The sequence below is a fragment of the Mytilus californianus genome, unplaced genomic scaffold (assembly GCF_021869535.1).
Source record: "Mytilus californianus isolate M0D057914Y unplaced genomic scaffold, xbMytCali1.0.p SCAF_2, whole genome shotgun sequence".
Classification (NCBI taxonomy): Eukaryota; Metazoa; Mollusca; class Bivalvia; order Mytilida; family Mytilidae; genus Mytilus; species Mytilus californianus.
This window is the reverse complement of record NW_026262668.1, coordinates 91,091,941-91,114,754: the sequence shown is the minus strand read 5'-3', so window position 1 is coordinate 91,114,754 and position 22,814 is coordinate 91,091,941. Positions and strand designations below refer to the sequence as shown.

General features: G+C 31.5%; 1 protein-coding gene across 18 annotated transcripts in view; it reads left to right on the top strand.

Annotated features, from left to right (window-relative positions):
• The window catches only part of LOC127728444 (mediator of RNA polymerase II transcription subunit 24-like), a 74,111-nt gene that overhangs the window by 27,673 nt on the left and 23,624 nt on the right, over positions 1-22,814 (top strand). For all 18 annotated transcript variants that reach the window (XM_052235806.1, XM_052235805.1, XM_052235804.1 and 15 more), the window contains 3 exons: positions 4,488-4,617; positions 6,936-7,105; positions 8,171-8,270. In XM_052235806.1, coding sequence (XP_052091766.1) covers positions 4,488-4,617; positions 6,936-7,105; positions 8,171-8,270 — 400 coding nt within the window. The remainder of the gene's footprint in view (positions 1-4,487; positions 4,618-6,935; positions 7,106-8,170; positions 8,271-22,814) is intronic.

The window sequence follows — 22,814 nt, the reverse complement described above, 5'->3', positions numbered from 1 at the left end:
CACCGAACAGCAATTAAGCTATAAAGCGCCCCAACAAATTACTAGAGTAAAACCAGGAGTATTCTTGTCAGTTAAGACAGACATATAATTATATGTATATATATGTCTGCGGTATAGACATGGTTTATGAATGAATGATAAGTCTTACAAAGGTACAAGATATAAAGCACATTGAACATTGATTCCGCCGGTCTGTCTCCATTCAATAAAGGCAAGTTGACGTTAGATTGATTCTGTAAAAAATTTTAAACATCGTTGGTCAAAGAGCTTAAGTATTTGTTGTGAGATGTAGAATATTTTAATAAGGACATTCCCGATTAGGTAAATGTAGATCGCTTTGGACGGACCAAATTATATTAATGTAACTGATAATTTTCTCTGCACATTTAAATATTCAAGGTTACCGATCACAATTCAAAATAGCACAGTTTTTGGTTTATACGCTCGTTTTCGTGGGCCATTTTTATTTATAAAATTATTTCATTGAAAGTTATTCAGAATTCCGATGTTACAACAAAATACTCACCCATCTATTTAAAAACTGAGCTAACGCAAAATATAAAAAATATATATAACGGCGATTCAGGTATTTTGCCACCATATTCCTCCCCAAATAATTATTTTTTTCTGTCTCAAACCCACATTTCTCAAAATAATTTTTGTTCTTAATTATTCGATCTCATTCCAATAAGACAAAGTTGACCTTAAATTTCTTGTCAACTTTTTAATTATCTTTCTTCAAATGGCTGAAGTATTTATACGTTGTGAGATTTAAAATATTTTGATAAGGACATTAATTCCTGAATATGTAAATAAAGATCGCTTTGGACGGACCAAATTAAATAATTGCAATTGGTAATTATCTATTTCAAATATTCAAGGTTACTGATTCTAATTTAAAATAGTACAATTTTTAGTTCATACACTCGTGTTTAGAATGCCAATTTTAATTTATTCAATTAAATTAATTCAGTATTTCATTGTTACAAAAATATTCAGCAGTCATAATTCATTTTAAACTGAGCTTACGGAAAATATAAAAATATACCACGGCTATCCAGTTATTGTGCCACCATATTACTCCCTCAAAATAATTATATTTTTTTTAATTTTCTGTCTCAAACTATCACTCCCGTTTATCATTCATACGAAATGATGTTCACACCTGGAACGGTAAACCGTGACGGCTAAAATTCACTGAGTGAAGATCAAAAGATTAGAATTACAGAATGCAAACCTTTAAATACCTTGAATTTAACCACGCATTCAACAGGTAGTCACTAAGTGTCACAGTACAATACACATTGTATTTACACGGTACTAGCGGAAAATGTTTGCTAGACTGAAGTAAAAGGTGAGAATACAAACATGCATTTTTAATACACTATCAGTTAAATATGTTTGTTGAAAATATCCGTCGGAAAAAAAATTCATAAAAATATTCTATTGTATGATTTTCTTTTATTATTATAATGACTATAATCATATCAGAAATCCTTAAAATATAAATCGTACATTTTATTTTTAAAAGTTGCACGGCTGATCACTTTACTTTCTTAATTATTAGTTGGTTAATAGCTACGCCAAAAGTCGTCGATGCGCTTTAAATCGCGTTATTAGATGATCAACGAACAAGACCTAAATGAGATTAATTCCACTCCCAGCATGCAAAAAGACTTAAACTACGTCACAGAAGTCAGGAAGTTCGAATAAATAAAATTAATAATTCCCAATTTTCTTCTTTATTAGTTTTCATATCCAGATAAAACTTGGTGAATATGTTTTTTATGGTATTATGAACATAATAAGATGATAAGTAAAAAATCGCGAATTTTCCCTTTAAATTCATGCTTGACGCTCATTATTCACCATGATTCATGAAAATTGATAGACAGCAAAGCATATTTTTTGTCTCGCCTGCATGTCTTATGTAACAAAGTTTCCTATATTGTACTTATTGTCCATGTGAATTTTTCACTTTTTATAAATAATAGGATAACTATATTTGGTATATTGGATCTTTGCAAGGTATATATGTCCGTCAGACAGGGTTCAACTGACCTCAATCTCATTTTATGGATCAGTGATCAAGTTTACATGGTCAAGTCCATATCTCAGATCTATAAGCAACAGGTCAACTATATTTGGTGTATGGAACGATCATAATGTGTGCATGTCTGATTGGCAGGTTTCATCTGACCTTGACCTCATTTTCATGGTTCATTGGTCAATGTTCTTTGTTAGCTCACCTGGCCCACAGGGCTAAGTGAGCTTTGTTGATCCAGCTTCCAGCAATAGGTCAACTTTATTTGGTGTATGGAATGTTTGCATGGTATACATGTTGTCTGGCATGGTTCATCTGACCTTGACCTCATTTTGATGGTTCATTGGTCAATGTTCAATTTTTGTATAAGGTCTGTTTCTTGGATGCCATCAGCAATAGGTTAACTATATTTGATGAATGGTATGATTGTAAGATGAACATGTCTGTTAATTCTATTTGAAAATTATAGTAAAATCTTCATATTAGACACTTTCAACATAAATTCAATGATGATAAGTAAAGCAGGTGAGATATTTCAGCATGTGCACTCTTGTTTTTTAATTTTTAGCTCACCTGGCCCAATGGGCCAAGTGAGCTTTTCTCATCAATTGGCGTCCGTCGTCCTTGGTCGTTGTCGTCGTCTGTTGTCCATCATCCGTTAACTTTTACTTTTAAAAATCTTCTCATCTGAAACTACTGGGCCAAATTTAACCAAATTGGCCACAATCATCATTAGGGTATCTAGTTTTAAAAATGTGTCGGATGACCCTGCCTGCCAACCAACATGGCCGACATGGCTTAAATAGAACAAAGGGTTAAAATGCAGTTTTTGGCTTATATCTCTGAAACTAAAGCATTTAGAGCAAATCTGACAGGGGTAGAAATGTTCGTCAGGTTAAGATCTATTTGCCCTGAAATTTTCAGACGAATCAGACAACCCATTGTTAGGTTGCTGCCCCTGAATTGGTAATTTTAAGGAAATTTTGCAGTTTTTGGTTATTATCTTGAATATTATTATAGATAGAGATAAACTGTAAACAGCAATAATGTTCAGCAAAGTAAGATCTACAAATAAGTCAGCATGACCAAAATTGTCAATTCTCCCTTTCAGGAGTTATTGCTCTTTACAGTCAATTTTTAACAATTTTTCATAAATTTTTGTAATCTTTTACAAAAATCTTCTCCACTTAATCTACTGGGCCAAATAGAATTAAACTTAGCCACAATTTTAATAGGGTATCTTGATTGAAAAAATATATCTGATGACCCTACCATCCAACCAACATGTCTGCCATGGCTAAAAATAGAACATAGGAGTTTACTATAGAAGTCTATGGGAAAATTGCAAAAAAACAATTTCAAATGGTCACAACTTGAAAACTAATTTGAATCATGATAAGGGATCTTCAGGAACTATTGTAAGACTACAATGGAATGACTTGAGTTTTTTTTCCATTGGAGGGTGCAATTTTTTCAGGGGGGGGGGGGGGGGGGGGGTGCTTATAATTTCTGTTTGATATTTTCCATTTTCAGAATTATTCAGTTACTTTTCTATAAACCATTATTATATCATCTCTTTCAGCATACTTATATTGAGTGAATGCCCCCCTGCCCAAATTTTTTTTGAAGGGTAATCCCAAAAAACATTTAAAGGCATTTCCAGCATTTTACAGGCCCTGGGTAAAATAAATTTTGGAGGAAAGGGTATTCAATTGGTGTTCGTTTGGGAGACTTTCATGACAGCATTATTTTGCAATTTTTGTTAATTATCTTGAATATCATTATAGATAGAGATATACTGTAAACAGCAAATATATCAAGCAGAGAAAGTTCTACAAATAAGTCAACATGACCAAAATCGTCAATTGACATCTTATTGGAGTTATTGTCCTTTAAAGTAATTTTCTGCAATTAATTGGTAATATTTGTGGACTTTTTTCAAAAATCTTCTGCTTTTAATTTTACTACTGGGCCAAATTAAACCAAACTTGGCCTCAATCATTATTAGGGTATCTAATACTATTATTATAATTTTAACCTTATTTTACATGATTTCCAAAACTAGTAACTACAGTAGATACAGGTGAGCGACTCAGGCTCTTGAGAGCCTCTAGTTTGTTCATCTTGCCATGACCATTTATGTCCAGTTTGTAAATGCACATAACACTTCCATATTTATGTCTTGTAAAAGATTTTTTTTCTTTTTCTTCCTGACCCACCCACTGGAATCTTTCACATAAAAAAAGACTGTAAACCATCATCCAAAAAAACCCTTCCTTACAATAGTAAGTTATAAACTTTTTCAAACATCTTAAATGAGATGAAAAGAATTTCTTTATGCATTGTATCAAATATGGTTTATTTTGTCAAATGATATAGCTATGATATGGCTTTGAAAGTACAAATGTCCAACATGTTATTTTTATATTTTAAAATTTTATAGGATAAATGAGTATGCTAAACAGGTACAACAAACACAAGGGGAGAGTTCTAAAGCAGCTCAGAACAGGGCATTGTTGTTTGATATCTCCTTCTTGATGCTATGTCATATCACACAACTATATGGATCAGAGGTAAGTCAAACTTAGAAGGATTATCATCTTAATGCTATGTCATATCACACAACTATATGGATCAGAGGTTAGTCAAACTTAGAAGGATTATCATCTTAATGCTATGTCATATCACACAACTATATGGATCAGAGGTAAGTCAAACTTAGAAGGATTATCATCTTTATGCTATGTCATATCACACAACTATATGGATCAAAGGTAAGTCAGACTTAGAAAGATTATCTTCTTGATGCTATGCCATATCACACAACTATATGGATCAGAAGTAAGTCAAACTTAGAAGGATTATCATCTTAATGCTATGTCATATCACACAACTATATGGATCAGAGGTAAGTCAAACTTAGAAGGATTATCATCTTTATGCTATGTCATATCACACAACTATATGGATCAGAGGTAAGTCAAACTTAGAAGGATTATCTTCTTGATGCTATGTCATATCACACAACTATATGGATCAGAAGTAAGTCAAACTTAGAAGGATTATCATCTTAATGCTATGTCATATCACACAACGAAAGGTTATCATCTTAATGCTATGCCATATCACACAACTATATGGATCAGAGGTAAGTCAAACTTAGAAGGATTATCTTCTTAATGCTATGTCATATCACACAACTATATGGATCAGAGGTAAGTCAAACTTAGAAGGATTATCATCTTAATGCTATGTCATATCACACAACTATATGGATCAGAGGTAAGTCAAACTTAGAAGGATTATCATCTTAATGATATGTCATATCACACAACTATATGGATCAGAAGTAAGTCAAACTTAGAAGGATTATCATCTTAATGCTATGTCATATCACACAACTATATGGATCAGAGGTAAGTCAAACTTAGAAAGATTATCATCTTGATGCTATGTCATATCACACAACTATATGGATCAGAAGTAAGTCAAACTTAGAAAGATTATCATCTTGATGCTATGTCATATCACACAACTATATGGATCAGAGGTAAGTCAAACTTAGAAGGATTATCATCTTAATGCTATGTCATATCACACAACTATATGGATCAGAGGTAAATCAGACTTAGAAAGATTATCTTCTTGATGCTATGCCATATCACACAACTATATGGATCAGAAGTAAGTCAAACTTAGAAGGATTATCATCTTGATGCTATGTCATATCACACAACTATATGGATCAGAGGTAAGTAAAACTTAGAAGGATTATCTTCTTGATGCTATGTCATATCACACAACTATATGGATCAGAAGTAAGTCAAACTTAGAAGGATTATCATATTATAACTTTAGACACATTGACAGTCTGTCTAAAATTGATTGATGTTTAATTTTAAAAATCCACACAAAAAAAATAACAAAAAAAAGCACCTCTTATCATTTTGTTTTTTGAGTTGATAAAGCTGTTGTTCTGCATGTAACACTTTATCTGAATATTTAGTAAGGTGAATATTGAAATGCTAATTCAGTTAAATAAATATTTTATACATGCTTAAAAAGGAAGGTGAATGTTAGGGGATGAAAATGAGCTTTAAAATCATCCACTTTTCTATTTTTTGGTTTCTTTTCCTTTCTTCCCTTTAGATATGTTTCTTCTTTTCATTTACACAACTGCAAATCTTGGAACACCAAATGAACAAAAAATTAAACATACAGATCATTATGTTTAGGTGACTCTAAGATGTTTAGTTTTTACTGAATTTTTAATGAAACTTACTAGGCAATATTATATTCTCTAATTTTGTGCTATTTTCACATTTCTTGGTCGGTGGGAGAAAAATATTTCTCCTCACTAGTGAAATATCTGTTCTCGGCAAATGATTGGTCCAAATTTAATTATGATGTCAGATTTTCTTGGTTTCTTCTGAATTTTCCTATTTTGACGTCATGAAAAAAGGTGACCATGCCTGATGACATCACATATAAAGAACACAACTTTCTGCAAATCTTTGAAAAGGAAAGATAAAAATCATTAGAGAAACAGATTCAAACAGTCTAACTCGTGTATTACGATATTTCTCCACTCTCAAGCCTCGCGCTTTAAATATTAAAATTTATCTATCTCGAGTGGAGAAATATCGTAACACACTTGTTGCAGTGGTGGAATCTATATTTACATTTTGGAATCTTATTTTTTAAAAGCCGGTGTTTTAAACAAAACATTTCAATACTATGCGGTATGGGTTTTGCTCATTGTTGAAGGTTGCACTGTAAGCTATAGTTGTTAACTTCTGTGTCATTTGGTCTATGGTGGAAGTAGTCTGATTGGCAATCATATCACATCTTCTGATTTTTATATGTCGAGTCATGATTTATTTTCTTTCAGATAGTAACTACAGCACCTGATTTCTTTGACACCTTTTTCTATCAGTGGGCCACACAGTGTTTACCTGAGGATAGTAAATATAAGTGTATAGATAACCACACTCCTACAGAACAAAATAAAGTGGACCAGTTACTTGGTAATCTACTTAAAGCACATGAACTGAACTACATGTAAGTTCAAATTACTAAGGTGTAGGGTTCTGTAATTCTAACTTCTAGTTGGTAACATTTAATCGATTGTGATAAGTTTATTCCTTTTGTCTGAATGTCCCATAAAATTTTGGGTCTATTTTTCTCAGGAAATACATATCAGATTTTCTTGAAATTTGTTATCAAACTTATGAGCATGCATTACTGTGTGATTCATTTTCAGATTTATCCCTTGTCCACTTCCTGTTTACCTAATACTTATATATTCTAACACATTATGGTCATGTTTGAAATTATATGGTATTTTTTATCAATAACTACAAATCAAGGCTTTCTGAAATTTGGGATTTGGATTAATGTTAACATGATATAAACTGTGTTATACATTTGTACATCCATCTCTCATCAACTTCCTGTTTACTGAGTACTTTTACATTCTCACGCAAATGGGCATGTATGAAATATTCGTGGCATTTTTCTTTTTCTGGAGAACTACTAATAGGAGCTTACTGAAATTTGATATCAGGCTAGATGTGATTATGCTATTCCTTTTCCTGTTTACCAAATGTTTAATTTTTACACACAATGAACATGTATAAAATTTATGTCACATTTTTCTTAAGAACTACAAAGCAGAGAAATTTGGTACCAAATACTTATAGCGGGAGTATCATTAGTGAGTACAAGCTCATAGTTCAGCTTGTTTAGCTAGATTTACCCAATGGACAATTTGAATTGATAATTAATTTCATGCACCAAATGAGCTTATTTATTATATACATGAACATTGTAGTTATACATAAAAAGGATAACAGGAAACACAAAAATTATAATTAAAAACCTTCTTGCATCATTTGGATGTTCTCACTTTAATCTATATCCCACATCTTCTTTTATTCATACCAGAAAGTTAATAAATCAAAACAAGAAGAGACAATGAACTTTTTGATTGGCCCACACTGCAAATATATTGTGAAAATTTGGTAGTTTTAGCATGTCATTATTTGATATTTTGAAAAACACAAGTAAAAAAAGTTGCTTTTGAACATATCTTAATCAGTATGTAATTTAAAATGTATGTTACAGTATGACCAGGTGGCAAGAAATGTGTACTAACATGCCATTTGTTGCACAAGAAATTCTGTTTGCCTGGGAACATGGTGCTTTATCTCCTGACAATGTGAAGGTATGCTTAAAATGTTATTCTTCTTAGAAATTGATATCCCTCCATCAATACAGAGCTGGGGATACAGAAATACTGGTGTTTTTCATGCATTCTGTTTGTCAATTTTTGTAAGTGGTCACTCACTTACTTTTTTTTTTGAGGGGGGTGTATGATATAAGGAAAATTTCATTATTGGTGCTCTCAAACTTATAATTGTTGTCAAATTTTGTGAAACTTATATCAAATAACCGTTATTTCAGCATTGTCTCAGATTAGAATAATCAAGAGCTCATCAGCTGTTGCCATACCTCACTATGATGATGTGGCAGGGTTAAACTGGTTTACACTTGTTCTTCTGCCCTTCCAGTGAAATTTTCAGTGCATTTTATAAGGACCTACACACTTTAGCTTTCTGAAATTTGGTAGCAAGCTACTTAAGATACATTTTGACTTCAATTGCTCAACAACGTCCTGTTTTTCTCATACTTATATATTCTTACATATAGTGGCTATATATGAAGTATTTGATTTGTCACATTTTTAGCTCATCTAGGCCAAAGGGCCAGTGTAAGCTTTTGCCATTACTTGATGTCAATCGTCTGTCACCATTTACAAAAAAATTCTCCTCTTAAAATCTTAGTCCAATTGGAACCAAACTTGGCCACAATCATCATTGTGGTATCCAGTTTAAAAAAATGTGTTCAATGATCCCACCTGCCAACCAACATTAATATGGTTAAAAACAGAACATAGAGGTTAAATGTAAGTTTTTTCTATTATCTTGAAAACTGCTACAGATAGAGAAAATCTGACAGTTGCAAAAATGTTTAGATTGATGAGATCTACCCACTGTTTATTACATCAAAACTGTCCTTCTAGGAGTTATTGCCCTTAAATGGGTAATTATACTAATTTTTGTTTCGCCTTGACAGAGTCAAAAAGTGAGACATAGGTATGCTATTTCCGATGTCGGCGGTGTCGACAATGTATTAGTTTGTGATGAGGTCTAGTTTATGGTGAACCACTAATGGTGGAAGCTAATAATATTTGGTATGCAGTTGTATTAGCATTGGCACATTTCATTTCCATGTAGATTATTTGGCCCTGCCCCCTCAGTCATGCTCTATTGACTTTGATACTTTTGCTTTTAATTTACATGTATTAGTTTGTGATTAGGTGAAATTTAAGGGGAACCATTAGTGATAGGTTAATGATAATTGGTATGCAGTTGTATAAGCATAAGCACATCTCATTTACATGGGGAGTATTTGGTCCTTACCCCCTCAGTCATGGTCTATTGACTTTGAAACTTTTTCTTAGTTTACATGTATTAGTTTGTGATTAGATCAGTTTAAGATGGACCACTAATAATCAGTCAGTGATATTTGGAATGCAAATGTATTGGCATTTGCAAATCTTATTTCCATGGAGATTATATAGCCCCACTACCTCATCATGGTTCATTGACTTTCAAAATTTTACATACTTTTCAAGTTAATGTTTGTGTTTAGGTTTGTTTAAAGTGGATGACTTATGATAAGTCAATGGTATTTGGTATACAGTTCTATCAGCATTTACAAAGAGTGTTCTTTTGCCAAAAGTCCACTTTTAATTGGAGCTATAGGAAGTACACCACTAATTCATGGCCCCATTGCTTTCTATGTTAAATTCCTCAATTTCAAGCAGACACAGCTCTTTTGTTTCAAGTTCAAATAAAGTGACAATCATTGCATGTCAAAGCAACACTTTATGGTGTCTTGTACTGGAAAAATCAACATACCTTTAATGGCATATAAGAAAGAACTGGTTCCCGGAACTTCGGATGTACCAAAACAGGTACTTCAGATCTGACATACAGGCAAAAAGTACCCTCTTTATAAAATTTGGTGCAGTTTTTTTAATATTCAAAATTATAAGTCAAAAAGTGTTCTACAATGATCACCAGTCATTCCGCTTTCATTTGATATCAACAATACCTAAATATTCTACATATTTTGAAAGTTACACTCATGCGTAGGAACTATTTTGTGTTAAATATGTACTACTTTCTGGTATGTGCTTTCTGGCCGGGCCGAATTAGTGGTGTTACACCTATAACAGAACCAAACTTGCTATACTGACTTCAGCATCACTTTATTTCATTCTATGATCTATTTCAAGCAATAAAAAACACATAAAGCTTAAGTCCAAATACTATTTTACTAATTTTAAGCTCAAATTGGACTGGTAGTAACATATAGGTTATTCAAAGAAAACTTCATATGGATATTATAAATGGCCAATATACTTATTTTATTCTCAATATCATTGTTGTATTTAATAATTTCTGTTAGGAAAACAATGTGCTTACCAATAGTCATATTTCACCAGAGTTTGTTCATTTAATAAAAATATAATTAGACCAAACCTAAGTCATAATTGAGAAAATTGTCCCCCCTTTTTTCTTCAAATTGGAAAAGGGACATTTTTGGTATAAACCATACTTCTGTGGTACAACATAGATTATAAAGAGCAATTTATATATTTTTCAGCTGGATAACTTGCTAAACTGGTTCAAAATTGCATGTACAGTGAGATTTTGGAATTCTTATATGAGTATATACCAATTGCCTAGATTGTAAAAGGCTATCATAAGAAAAACAAAAAAACTTAAAAAATCATAGGATTATTTGACCAAGAGCTATTTTTTTACCATAAACAAGTCATTATATACATGTTTTATTGATTGCAATCCCAAATAATGCAAAAATAAGAATTTGGAGTCAAGTCTTAACTGCATGCATGTTGTGTGACCATAAAAGGTTAAAATACCTGATTATGTCAATTTAAGAGCTGAAATTTCCCATAAACAGAATTGTTCATCCAAAAAAGTTGATTAAACATGTTTACTTACATCAAATATGACTTATTTTCATTGGAATAGGTACAACTTCTAAAAATTGAATTTCTGATGATTCTCTGTAATAGGAAGTACACCACTAATTCATGGCCCCATTGCTTTCTATGTTAAATTCCTCAATTTCAAGCAGACACAGCTCTTTTGTTTCAAGTTCAAATAAAGTGACAATCATTGCATGTCAAAGCAACACTTTATGGTGTCTTGTACTGGAAAAATCAACATACCTTTAATGGCATATAAGAAAGAACTGGTTCCCGGAACTTCGGATGTACCAAAACAGGTACTTCAGATCTGACATACAGGCAAAAAGTACCCTCTTTATAAAATTTGGTGCAGTTTTTTTAATATTCAAAATTATAAGTCAAAAAGTGTTCTACAATGATCACCAGTCATTCCGCTTTCATTTGATATCAACAATACCTAAATATTCTACATATTTTGAAAGTTACACTCATGCGTAGGAACTATTTTGTGTTAAATATGTACTACTTTCTGGTATGTGCTTTCTGGCCGGGCCGAATTAGTGGTGTTACACCTATAGCCGTTTTACGACATTTTTGCATTTTTGCCTATTATCTTGAAAACTATAAAAGATAAATAGCAAATTTAAGAAACAAAAATGATCAGCAAGACAAGATCTACAAATGGATCTAAGTAGCTGAAATTGTCGGTTGACTCCTTATAGAAAATAGAGAGAAATGGTTGACAGTAAAAATCATCAACAAGACAAAATCAACAAATAGGTCAACTAAGCTAAAATGGTCAGTCATTTTTTATAGGAGTTACTGCCCTTGAAAGATTATTTTTACCCATTTTTGTGTTTTGGCAAAATCTACAGTAGATAGAGAGAAATTAAACAGAAAAAATGATCAAGAATACAAGATATATCAGTCATGAATTATATTCAATTCTACTTTGTTGGAGAGTTGCCATTGTTGAAGATGTGAATAGATCCAGGTGAGTGACACAGGCTCCTTAGAGCCTCTAGTTTTCAGAATCAGAGCTGCCTGTAAATTGTAATAACTTCATGTGATCATGCTATTAACATGATGTGCAATGGGTTTTCACATCCACTACATATCAACTTCCTGTTTGCTGATTACATATATTTCATACCTATAAAATGATAATTGCCATGTATGAAATTTTTCATTTATTTTTTTTCCTCAATAACTATGAATCAGAAATGCTGAAATTTGTTTGTCTAGTTTCATGCTATACTGTGTGATCACATACATATATAATCAAGGCCCTGTTTACTGAAAAGATGTAATGAGGATATCATCATCTTGTTATTAATTTGTGTATTCCGGTTTAAACTGTCAACAAGTAATTTAAAGGGGAAGGATCACATGACCCAGTTAGTTCACGTAGAATATTCAAGATTATTTACAATTAACTGCAATCTATTCTATTTTATAAATAAAAACTATATCCATATGATCATTAATGAATAACAGAAGTGATCTTGCAAATTTAATCCATAAGCACATGTTAAATCTATTTATATCTACTTCCTGTCATTTAGGCGGGAAAATAGGGAGACTTTGTTGTTGACATTGAATATGGTTACTTATAGATCTATAGACCTAAGATAAATTTATAGATTTAAGAATTCTTTTTTAAATGGATCATGACAAATAAAGATTTAGATTTCAGTGCAGTATTAAGTCTGTATCTATGTTTAATTATCACCAAAGACAAGAAAGGTTAATATTTACATGTACATGAAATCTATGGCAAAATGTTTTAAAATTTATGAAAAATTTCTTTTTATTAAAATTAAAGATAGAAACTGGTTCAAATTATAACACAATTTTGTTCTTGTTAATTTTATATCTCCTTATTACCGGAATCCTTTCACATACAACAACTAGAAAGTTTTTTAAATTGAACATTTTTGTTCTCTTTCGAATCTGGGAACAGTATATCTAACAATATATATGTTCCTGTTTGAATGATATTTTATTTTTATTGATCATGGATTTTTTAAAAGATTTAATTACTTTAAATTTAGATGAATATTATGTAATGAATCATGTTTTATTTATTTTTAAAAAATATTAAAAGTATACAAACTGTTTATTGATCTTTTTAACCAATAATATTCTGACATAACACAGTACCACAGTATTAAAACAAAACAAGAGACATAAAAACTGCAGTTACTAGAAATATAGCGACGCCACACGACACAACTGATTGTATGAATCATTTCACCAAGCTGTTCACACACGTTACCCTGGTGCTTTCCAAAAATCCTGGGGAGAACACTGTGGTAGGCAAAAATTTGGGGTTCAACCTTTGCAAATTTTCAAGTTTTTGGTTGATCCTGCTGGTGGTCAAAATCCTTACATTTGCACTTGAGGCTAGTATGATATATCTTGACCCCCAATAAGATACAGTGAACAAACACATGAAGATATTAGTATCTGTGCAATTCTTCACAAAAATAAGATTTTTCATGAGCTAAAACAAGAAATTTGTATCTATGAACCCCTTTTTTGTTGAAAAAGCTCTGATTCATGAGACAATGTCTTCAATCTTTCAATTGAGCCTTGGGAATTTTAATGTAACACATATAAAAATCAAAAGTTTTGATCTGAGACATATATATGTTACAGTGAATTTGTAAAATCAGGGATTTTGTAAAATCCCTAAAATTTCAGAGATTTTGTATAATCACTGAACTGATTAGTGATTTTGTAAAATCCCTGATTTTTACTAGGGATTTTACAAAATCACTGAAATAATTAAGATCTTTTTTATAGATTCCCTGATTAAATTCAGTGAATTTGTAAAACAAATAGTTGTTTTTGATTAAGGAATTCTTTTTAGAAAAGTCTACAGCAGTTACACTCAACAAGTTTGAGGTTAATTTAGCCTTTTATATTAATACTAAGTGAGCAATTTTCATCAAACAACTGACATACTGGAGAAAATGGCTCAGACACAAATGTCTTTTAATCAAGAGCAAACTTACACACAAATGTTACTACAAAAAATTGAGGGAAAATTTTAAATGTTAAATATGGAACCGGGAAAACAAAATGAAGAAATTTCAAAACTTATTGCTAAAAAGCCACAGAATGAAAACAAAATAAGCTCTTATAATTTCTATGTGAAACTAAGTTAAAGTTTATTATATAGTGCTTCTGTAAAAACTGAAAAGAATAAACAAATTGTATCAAATTTTATAAACAAATATAATTGGAGTGATTGTAGTTATGAGAGGAGAAAAACACACATGGAAAGAATAAGAAATTGATTGGTAAAGGTTATGGGATCCAGTGGCAAATATTACATGCATATCAGGACGAGAGTATCTTATTGTGATATGAAAATTGATAAATAAAAAGCAAATAAGTGTTGTTTTATTAATTTGCAGCCTATAAAAAAACATTTATATCCATAAAATAATAATATAGTAAATAAAAAGACAACCAACAGATATGTATAGGTAAAAATACTTTGTTTTGTACTTGCATTCATTACTTTGGTCATATCTCAAATACTGTCTTATACGTGTATTCTATCACAAAGTAATAAAACTTTGAAGTTTTGAAGTCTTGATGACATGTACAACATAATCTTGTTACAAACATGGCATTTTGTTAGAGTCCCACACTAGAAACCAGCTTGAACCCACTGATTCCTTGATTTTGAGTCTGTCAGCTGTATCTATTGACAATTTCATACCTTTTCGACAAACAGTTAAACTGTCTTCCATTTGTGGTGGACAAGATTTTTGAAAATGTAGATGGTCTGGAAAGAGTAAATGTGAGCAAAATATGTGTACCTGTCAACAAGCAAGGCAATTGTGTAGCAGGTGTCACCCAAACTTATCATGGAAAAATAAGTAAATTGTAGTCTTAATATCAGTTCATATGCCTATAATTCATAATCACTGTACAATAGTTTTAACTAGTATTATTTATTGAAAAAATATATTTCAAAATCAATGGTTTATTTGTATTAAGAAAAATACATTTCTAATATCAAGTTTAAATTTGTAATCAGTGATTTTACAAAATCCCTAGCAATATTTCCAGTGATTTTATAAAATCCCTGACAATTTCAGGGATTTTACAAAATCACTGAAACTGTTAGAGATTTTACAAAATCACTAATTATTCGATGGATTTTACAAAACCCCTGATTTTACAATTTCACTGTAACATATACACATATATGTGTATATATGCCTCTGTTTAAAATTACTGCAAAATAATAAAGAGTATGATTGAAGATTTTTGTCGAGCCTTCGACTTTAGTCGAAAAAGTGAAACATAGTGATCCTACATTCTGTCGGTGTCGTCGTTGGCGGCGTCCACAAATATTCACTCTGTGGTTAAAGTTTTTGAAATTTTAATGACTTTCTCAAACTATCCTTGATTTCTACCAAACTTGGACAGAAGCTTGTTTATGATCATAAGATAGTATCCAGAAGTAAATTTTGTAAAAATAAAATTCCATTTTTTCCGTATTTTACTTATAAATGGACTTATTTTTTCTGCCGGAAAATATTTCATTCACTCTGTGGTTAAAGTTTTTAAAATTTTAATAACTTTCTTAAACTATCCTGGGTTTGTACCAAACTTGGACAGAAGCTTGTTTATGATCATAAGATAGTATCTAGAAGTAAATTTTGTAAAAAAATAAATCCATTTTTTCCTTATTTTACTTTTAAATGGACTTAGATTTTCTGCCAGGAAACAACACATTCACTCTGTGGTTAAAGTTTTTAAAATTTAAATAACTTTCTTATACTATTTTGGATTTGTACCAAACTTGGACAGAAGCTTGTTTATGAATAAATGCTAGTATCTAGAAGGAAATTTTGTTTTCTTCCAGTTAACATTACATTCAGTCTTCTGTTAAAGTTTTTAAACATTTATTAGATTCATAAACTATCCTGGATTTTTACCAAACTTTGACAGAAGCTTCTTACAATCAAAAGATAGTATCAAGAGGAATATTTTTATTGTTTTACTTCCTCATTTTTGTTGAGCTTGCGATTAACAGAAAAAGTAGGCGAGACACTGGGTTCCGCGGAACCCTTACAAATTTTTTAGTACATGTAGATCTTTTGAATTCTTAGGAATCCACATTTGATTGACACCACTGGTTGAATTGACTTCATCACAATATTTCTAAAGGCCATCTTTTACTGTAGAAAGATTGGTGGTACGAAATTAAAATTTTAGGTATCCAGTATGAAGACTGGAGATTTATTATCGATTTTTTTATGTTAATTCCAAAGGAGATAAAATTAAAGACTCTGAGACAACGAGCCATTTGTTTTACTTCTCAATACTGTGTGTTCTGTAGAAAATCCGAGAACAATCATCAGACAATTAGCAATTAGTATTTGGAAAGCCTGTAAATTTTCAACTAAGAAACAATATTTTTTAATAGAAAAATATACATTAAGGAATGTGTATAATCATTTCATAATCCTCTGAGTTTGACACAATGAATTATTGCTTGGTTCTGGTCTTCAGAAGTTCGACAACAACCTACTAATAGATTTTTCCTGTCTGTAAAGCAAAGACTTAATGGATAAGAAATTTCAAGGTCTGATCTTTCTTTATACGCTATTAAAGAGCCTTGAGCATTAAGAATATGAATCACACTATTTCTTGTATCACACACAATGATATTTCCAAGATATGTTGTAGCAATATCTCCTGGTAGGAAGAAATTATCTGTAGGTATATTAGATGTATGTCCGTCATAAACCCATTTCAGATTTCCATCTTTTTCTAGAGTAACTATTCTTCCCTTTACTGAACTAGTACTCAAATCAACTATACAAATGTCTTCATTGAAATTTGTAGTTATTCGCCAAGTAAAGTCAAATATATCTAATTTTTTTGTCCCATCTGCTTTTTTCAGTGTGAAACTCTTATATTCAAATTGATTTAATTCTTCTCCGTTTGTTCCTAGTTTGATAATAAGTTGTTTGCTTTTAGTATCTTTATTTAGATTCTTCCATGAGTCTTTGTTAATAACACCTATCAGTAGACTGTTATCTGCAGTTGTATGAAGAGCTATAGGTTTCTGTGGAGACAAATCCTTGAAAGTTTTCACCTGCCCATTTGGACTGATGCTAAGGATTTTACAATAGTTTTTCATGGTGCAAAGATGCTCTCCTGATTTTAAGATTGTCACATCATCTTTTTCTGGTAGACTTATCGTATTCAATGTTTTCGTCTTTTCCGTTATTATTTCTAGTTTAGTTGCCTTTTTGGGACTGCTTATCCAGAAAGTATTATTTTCACATTGTATGATTTTCTGAATGTCGCCAATATTAGTTGTAAAGGATTTTAAGATTGTTAGCTTAGGTTCAAAATCTGGGTCAGGAATGAATACTATGTCTAAATTACCTATCATTTGAACAAGACTATTTTGTTGGAAAATTCCTTCAGAAAACTGAGGTGATTGTTGAATGTAATCTATTTCTATTAAATTAATTTCAGACAAACTGTTTCCTAGTCTTTTAATATCTCTTAGCATTTTTTCTATATCTCTAGAATCTTGGCTTTCATTGATATTCTTTTTATAATATGAAAGATCACTTTTGATTTCAGATATTTTTGATTTTTGTTCAGAAATATCAGAGCTTATGACATCCCATTTTTCATGTAATTCATTAAGTAGCATTCGAGTATGTTTTTTCACCTCTTCAATGAAAAAATGCTCTCTTTCCTTTATTTTTCTCTGTGCTTCTTCATATTTAAGACGATGAATGAAATCAAATTTGTTTAAGATTTCTTCATCTTTTTCAAATTTGCTAAGAATATCTATATCAATATCCGTTTCTAATTTTGTCAGTTTTTTCTGGAGTTCCTTATGAATATCATCAACAGCGTGCAGATTATGATTTTTATGTAGTATAGATAAACATGAGCCACAGGTCAGTTCCTCGCATGTTTTACAAAAAAGTTCACAAATTTTGTTTCTATGCTTATTACAGACAACAGATTTTGGCCCTAATGGTTCATCTCGTTCAATTGGTTCCCTTATTCTGGTTAAGTCATGATCTTTACCAAGGTTGACTTTAGAATGAATGATTTTACAATCTTCACAAAGAAATTTCTTACACTGAGAACATTTCCAGCATATATTCCTAGTTTTATTGCATAATCCACAGCTTTTTGCTGTTTGAGAATCTGACATTTTAGTGCATTCAGGAAGCCGACTGTATAATGTTGTTTGCATATCTCCAATATTTATAGATAACTACACTGTTAAAATTGATACCAAATCTTATTAAAATAGTAAATGATTATCATAATTATCAAAAACACCTGACCAAAAGGCCAATGTGAACTATTACAATCATTTGCTATATAGATTTTTGTCCCGCCTACGACAAAAGTCGTAGTATGTGAGACATAGGGAATACTATCTTATATACCTTATGTTACAAAGTTGCTGTCTGTCATATGTCCTTTTTCCTTGACCTTTTTTTCATGGTTCAGGGACTACTTGAAAAAAATTATAGTTTTTGTATCAGTTGAATTTCTCACTTATTATGAGTAATTGGATAACTATATTGGGTATCTGGGTTCCTTGCAGCATCTACATGTCCATCAGACAGAGTTCACCTGACCTTGACCTCATTATATAGATCAGTGGTTAAAGTTACATGATTAGGTACATTTTTGAGATACTATAAGCAGTATGTAAATTACATGTGGTGTATGGAACAATAATAAGGGGTACATGTCAGTCTGGCAGGTTTTATTTGACCTTGACCCCATTTTCATTATTCATTAGTCAATATTAAATTTGTGTGTTTTGGTAAGTTTTTCAAATACTATAAGCAGTAGGTCAACTGTATTATGTGTATGGAATGATTGCAAGGTGTACATGTTTGTCTGGTAGGTATCATCTGACCTTGACCTCATTTTATGGTTCATTGGTAAAACAATGTTAAGGTTTTGTGTTTTGTCTGTTTTTCAAATACTATAAGCAGGAGTTCAACTATGTTTTGTGTATGGAATGATTGTAAGGTATACAAGTTTGTCTGGCAGGTATAATCTGACCTTGACCTCAATTTCATGGTTCATTGGTCAATGTTAAGTTTTTGTGTTTTGGTCTGTTTTTCAATTACCATAAGCAATAGGTCAACTATATTTGGTGTATGGAATAATGGTAAGGTGAACATGTCTGTCAGGATTTATCTGACCTTGACCTCATTAGCATGGATCATAAATTTGTCAGGTTTATGAGATATTTATAGTAAGACCTTTTATCTTTAAGACTTTCAACATAAAATCAAAGGTCAGTAAAACAGGCGAGACATTTCAGTGTGTGCACTCTTGTTAAAAATATTTACTTCTTTGAAATCAGTTGATGACTTGAATGTTCTTTGACCACAAACTTGCTATTTTGAAGTTTCAATTTTTTTATGAAAATTTGACAACAGTTTTACAAATGAAGTATGTATTGAACCTTTATGTGATACTCTTGTAACATCATTGAATAGGCAAAACTTAAATCCATAACTTTGTACAAAAGTACAATACAGGAGTTTAGTACATATGGTATGGCTTTTTCATGTTACAACCTGAAGATTTGATAAATACACAAACACACAGTTCATCAGATTTTGTGTAATCATGTTATATTGTTGATAGATTACGTCATCAGTTAATCTAATCAGTTCAAACAGTTAAAGTCCATTTCATATCATTACATCAGTATCTATAACTGATATTTCTATATAAAGCATATTTTTCATTTAAAAGAACTGTAATTTAACCTATTTTAACAGATGTATAATTTTATGATCATCAGTTGTTGGAGACATTTAGACTCACAAATATATATAAAAAAAATCAAATTTAATCTATCAACAGCAAAATCTTGTTCACTTAAATTTTTATAATATTTAAAATTCCTTACTTTAAACTAGGCACATACATATCAATACCGTAGAAAGGCTTGTATAGTTCGCAGTGGTACATAGTCCGCACCCCCTTCTCCCCACGAAATTCTATGTAAAAAAACTTTTTGTAACTGTTAGAAAAGGTCTAATGAAACTCCGGTAATTTCAAATCCTGTGCGGTCGTTTGCGGTATTTTCTTGGAAAAACCTGTTTTCCATCATCAAACAGAAGCTGAAACTGCTTGTTAATGATTCTAGAACGCTTCATGATTGTTAAAATAAGTTTAATTCACTTAAAAAACAATTTAGAAACTTGTGTATGTTTAAACAGGAAGTTTAAAAAGCACGTGTAAAAGAAGAAATTAACCGGTGAGAGTCGAAATTCGTACATAACAGATATCACTATAATACGACTTTGAAAGTAAAACAGTTCCATCCTTTTGTAAAACAGTCTTTAATATATCTATCACATTAATGTTTGAAGGGTCTTAAGCTTATACAAACCATATTCGTCAGTATGAAACACCAAAACGGAACGAACAATAACCGATTTCGTTTTGTAGTTTACAAATTCTAAGCTGGTTTACGGTTGTCTTTTTCACTATGTTTGTATCGTTTCAATCGAGCAGATACCAGTTTATTTCAACCAATGCATTGAAAAGAAACGAGAAATTTGTAATGAAAGGTTTAGTTTTTATATTTATCAGTATTAATTTGATATTGAATAAAAATAACTTATTAAAATGGATGAGTTAAAATTATTAGTTTGAAAAATGATAAGAGCGCCCTCTACAATAGAAATAACAAAGATGGCGGAACGTAAACAAACCACCTCGACCGCGAAATTGAAATTTTTCTCTTATTTCTTGCTTATTGTACTCTATAGTCCGCACCCCGTCTGGAAGGTCCAATTTTGGAGAATAAAACCGCGGACTATACAAGCCTTTCTACGGTAATCTTCATTTTGTTGTACTTCTTTTTTTTATGCGAAATACGACCCTCAGCCATGGCTTCCAAAACGGTCATATATTCCGGACTTGACCGAAATTTATATAAAAAGTCCGGCTGCTCTCAGCCTCAAACGGTCAAATATCATAGGTTTGCAGTTATTCAAGGCATTTTCATAAAACGGTCATTTCACTTTTTTTACCAACTATCAATCGGAAAAAATGTCCGTTTGGGCATTATAGTTTATAATTGTGGCAATCTATTTCACAAAGATATTTCGGTCATATTTGGGTTTAATTAAACAGATGCAGCATATTTCATACTTTGAAGTGTCTCAGTTAGTCTAATCCTCTGGGTACACAAATGCACGGCTTGGTACATCAATAAAAAGTAGAAAAAAAATTTGTTCTTTTATTTAAAAAACAACAAGCTGTCAAACAATTATCCCTTCAATAAGTAATATTGAAGCCATAAATCATTCACTGATTACAGGTCATTATCTTTGATGAGAGACCTTAGCTTGTCTTAATCAATAGAATTGATGATGCATAACAATGAACATAAAGGTGATCAGGTAAACGAGGTCAAACATGTAAGCGTGTATGGAACAACATCCTTTGTAGATATAATGGCAAAGGAGTAAGTTCGATAAGGCACCAAAAGGGCCTCTATTTCTAGCAGACATTTAAAATTAGGGTTTATTGACCAATACCACATTTAATCATAGCTAAATCAGTGACAAGGTAGGAAATATGTCTATTTGTTGACAATTTACGTATTAGCTTTCTTTTCATGATGTCACAAATAGCACACATTTTGGATTTCCACGAACATTCAATGAAAACAGGTAAGTTTCCATTGATTTTTTGGACTGGAAACATAGAGTGCATGCATTGTCAAAAAAGATCTTTTAACATAACGTTTGATATAATATTTAACATATCTGACTTGACTATTTAGTTTTGTCGAAGCTATGCTCCATGTTTCCCTAAATTTGTTTAAAATCTAGACGATTTTGTTTAATTTCTCACAACTCTTTTTATGGATTATTTGGTTTGTAAATTTTAATGCTTTAGAAGAAAAGCTGTACAAAAATAGTTCTATAACACTTTCTTACATGTCTTAATCAACTTGAAACAGTATTTATTTTGAAACAATGATCTTAATATTCAGGGCCAAAAATGGCCCCAAATGAACTTACTCCTTTACACAGTTTTATTCTTAGAATGCCATGTGTTGTGGGGGACTTAGTAATATCAGATGTCAGTTTGGGCTTCCTTGGGTGCATCCATCTGTCCAGTCTTGTAAGTGCTTTCACATGAACAATTCTTTCCAGATTTTTATGAAATTTATATCAAAGGTTTCTCAGCAATGTCTTGGACAATTTAGAAAAATGAGTGCTGATCAACTATTGTTCTATATTCATATTAAACCTTGCATGGCAAGCACCCTCACACCTACATTTCTTGTCAATTTTTATGAAGCTTAAATCAAAGGCTGATATCAGCAAGGCCTTAGAATAGGGCCCACAAACTATTTTTGTCTTGCTTGACGGAATCAAAAAGCGAGACATAGGTATGCTGTTTCCGGCGGCGGCAGTGGCGTCAACAATGTATTAGTTTGTGATTAGGTCTAGTTTGTGGTGAACCACAAGTTGTAGGTCAATCATATTTGGAATACATTTGTATTAGCATTGGCACATCTCATTTCTATGGAGATTATTTGGCCCTACCTTCTCAGTCATGGTCTATTGACTTTGAAACTTTTGCTTATTTTACATGTATTAGTTTGTGATTAGGTCAGTTTATGGGGAACCATTA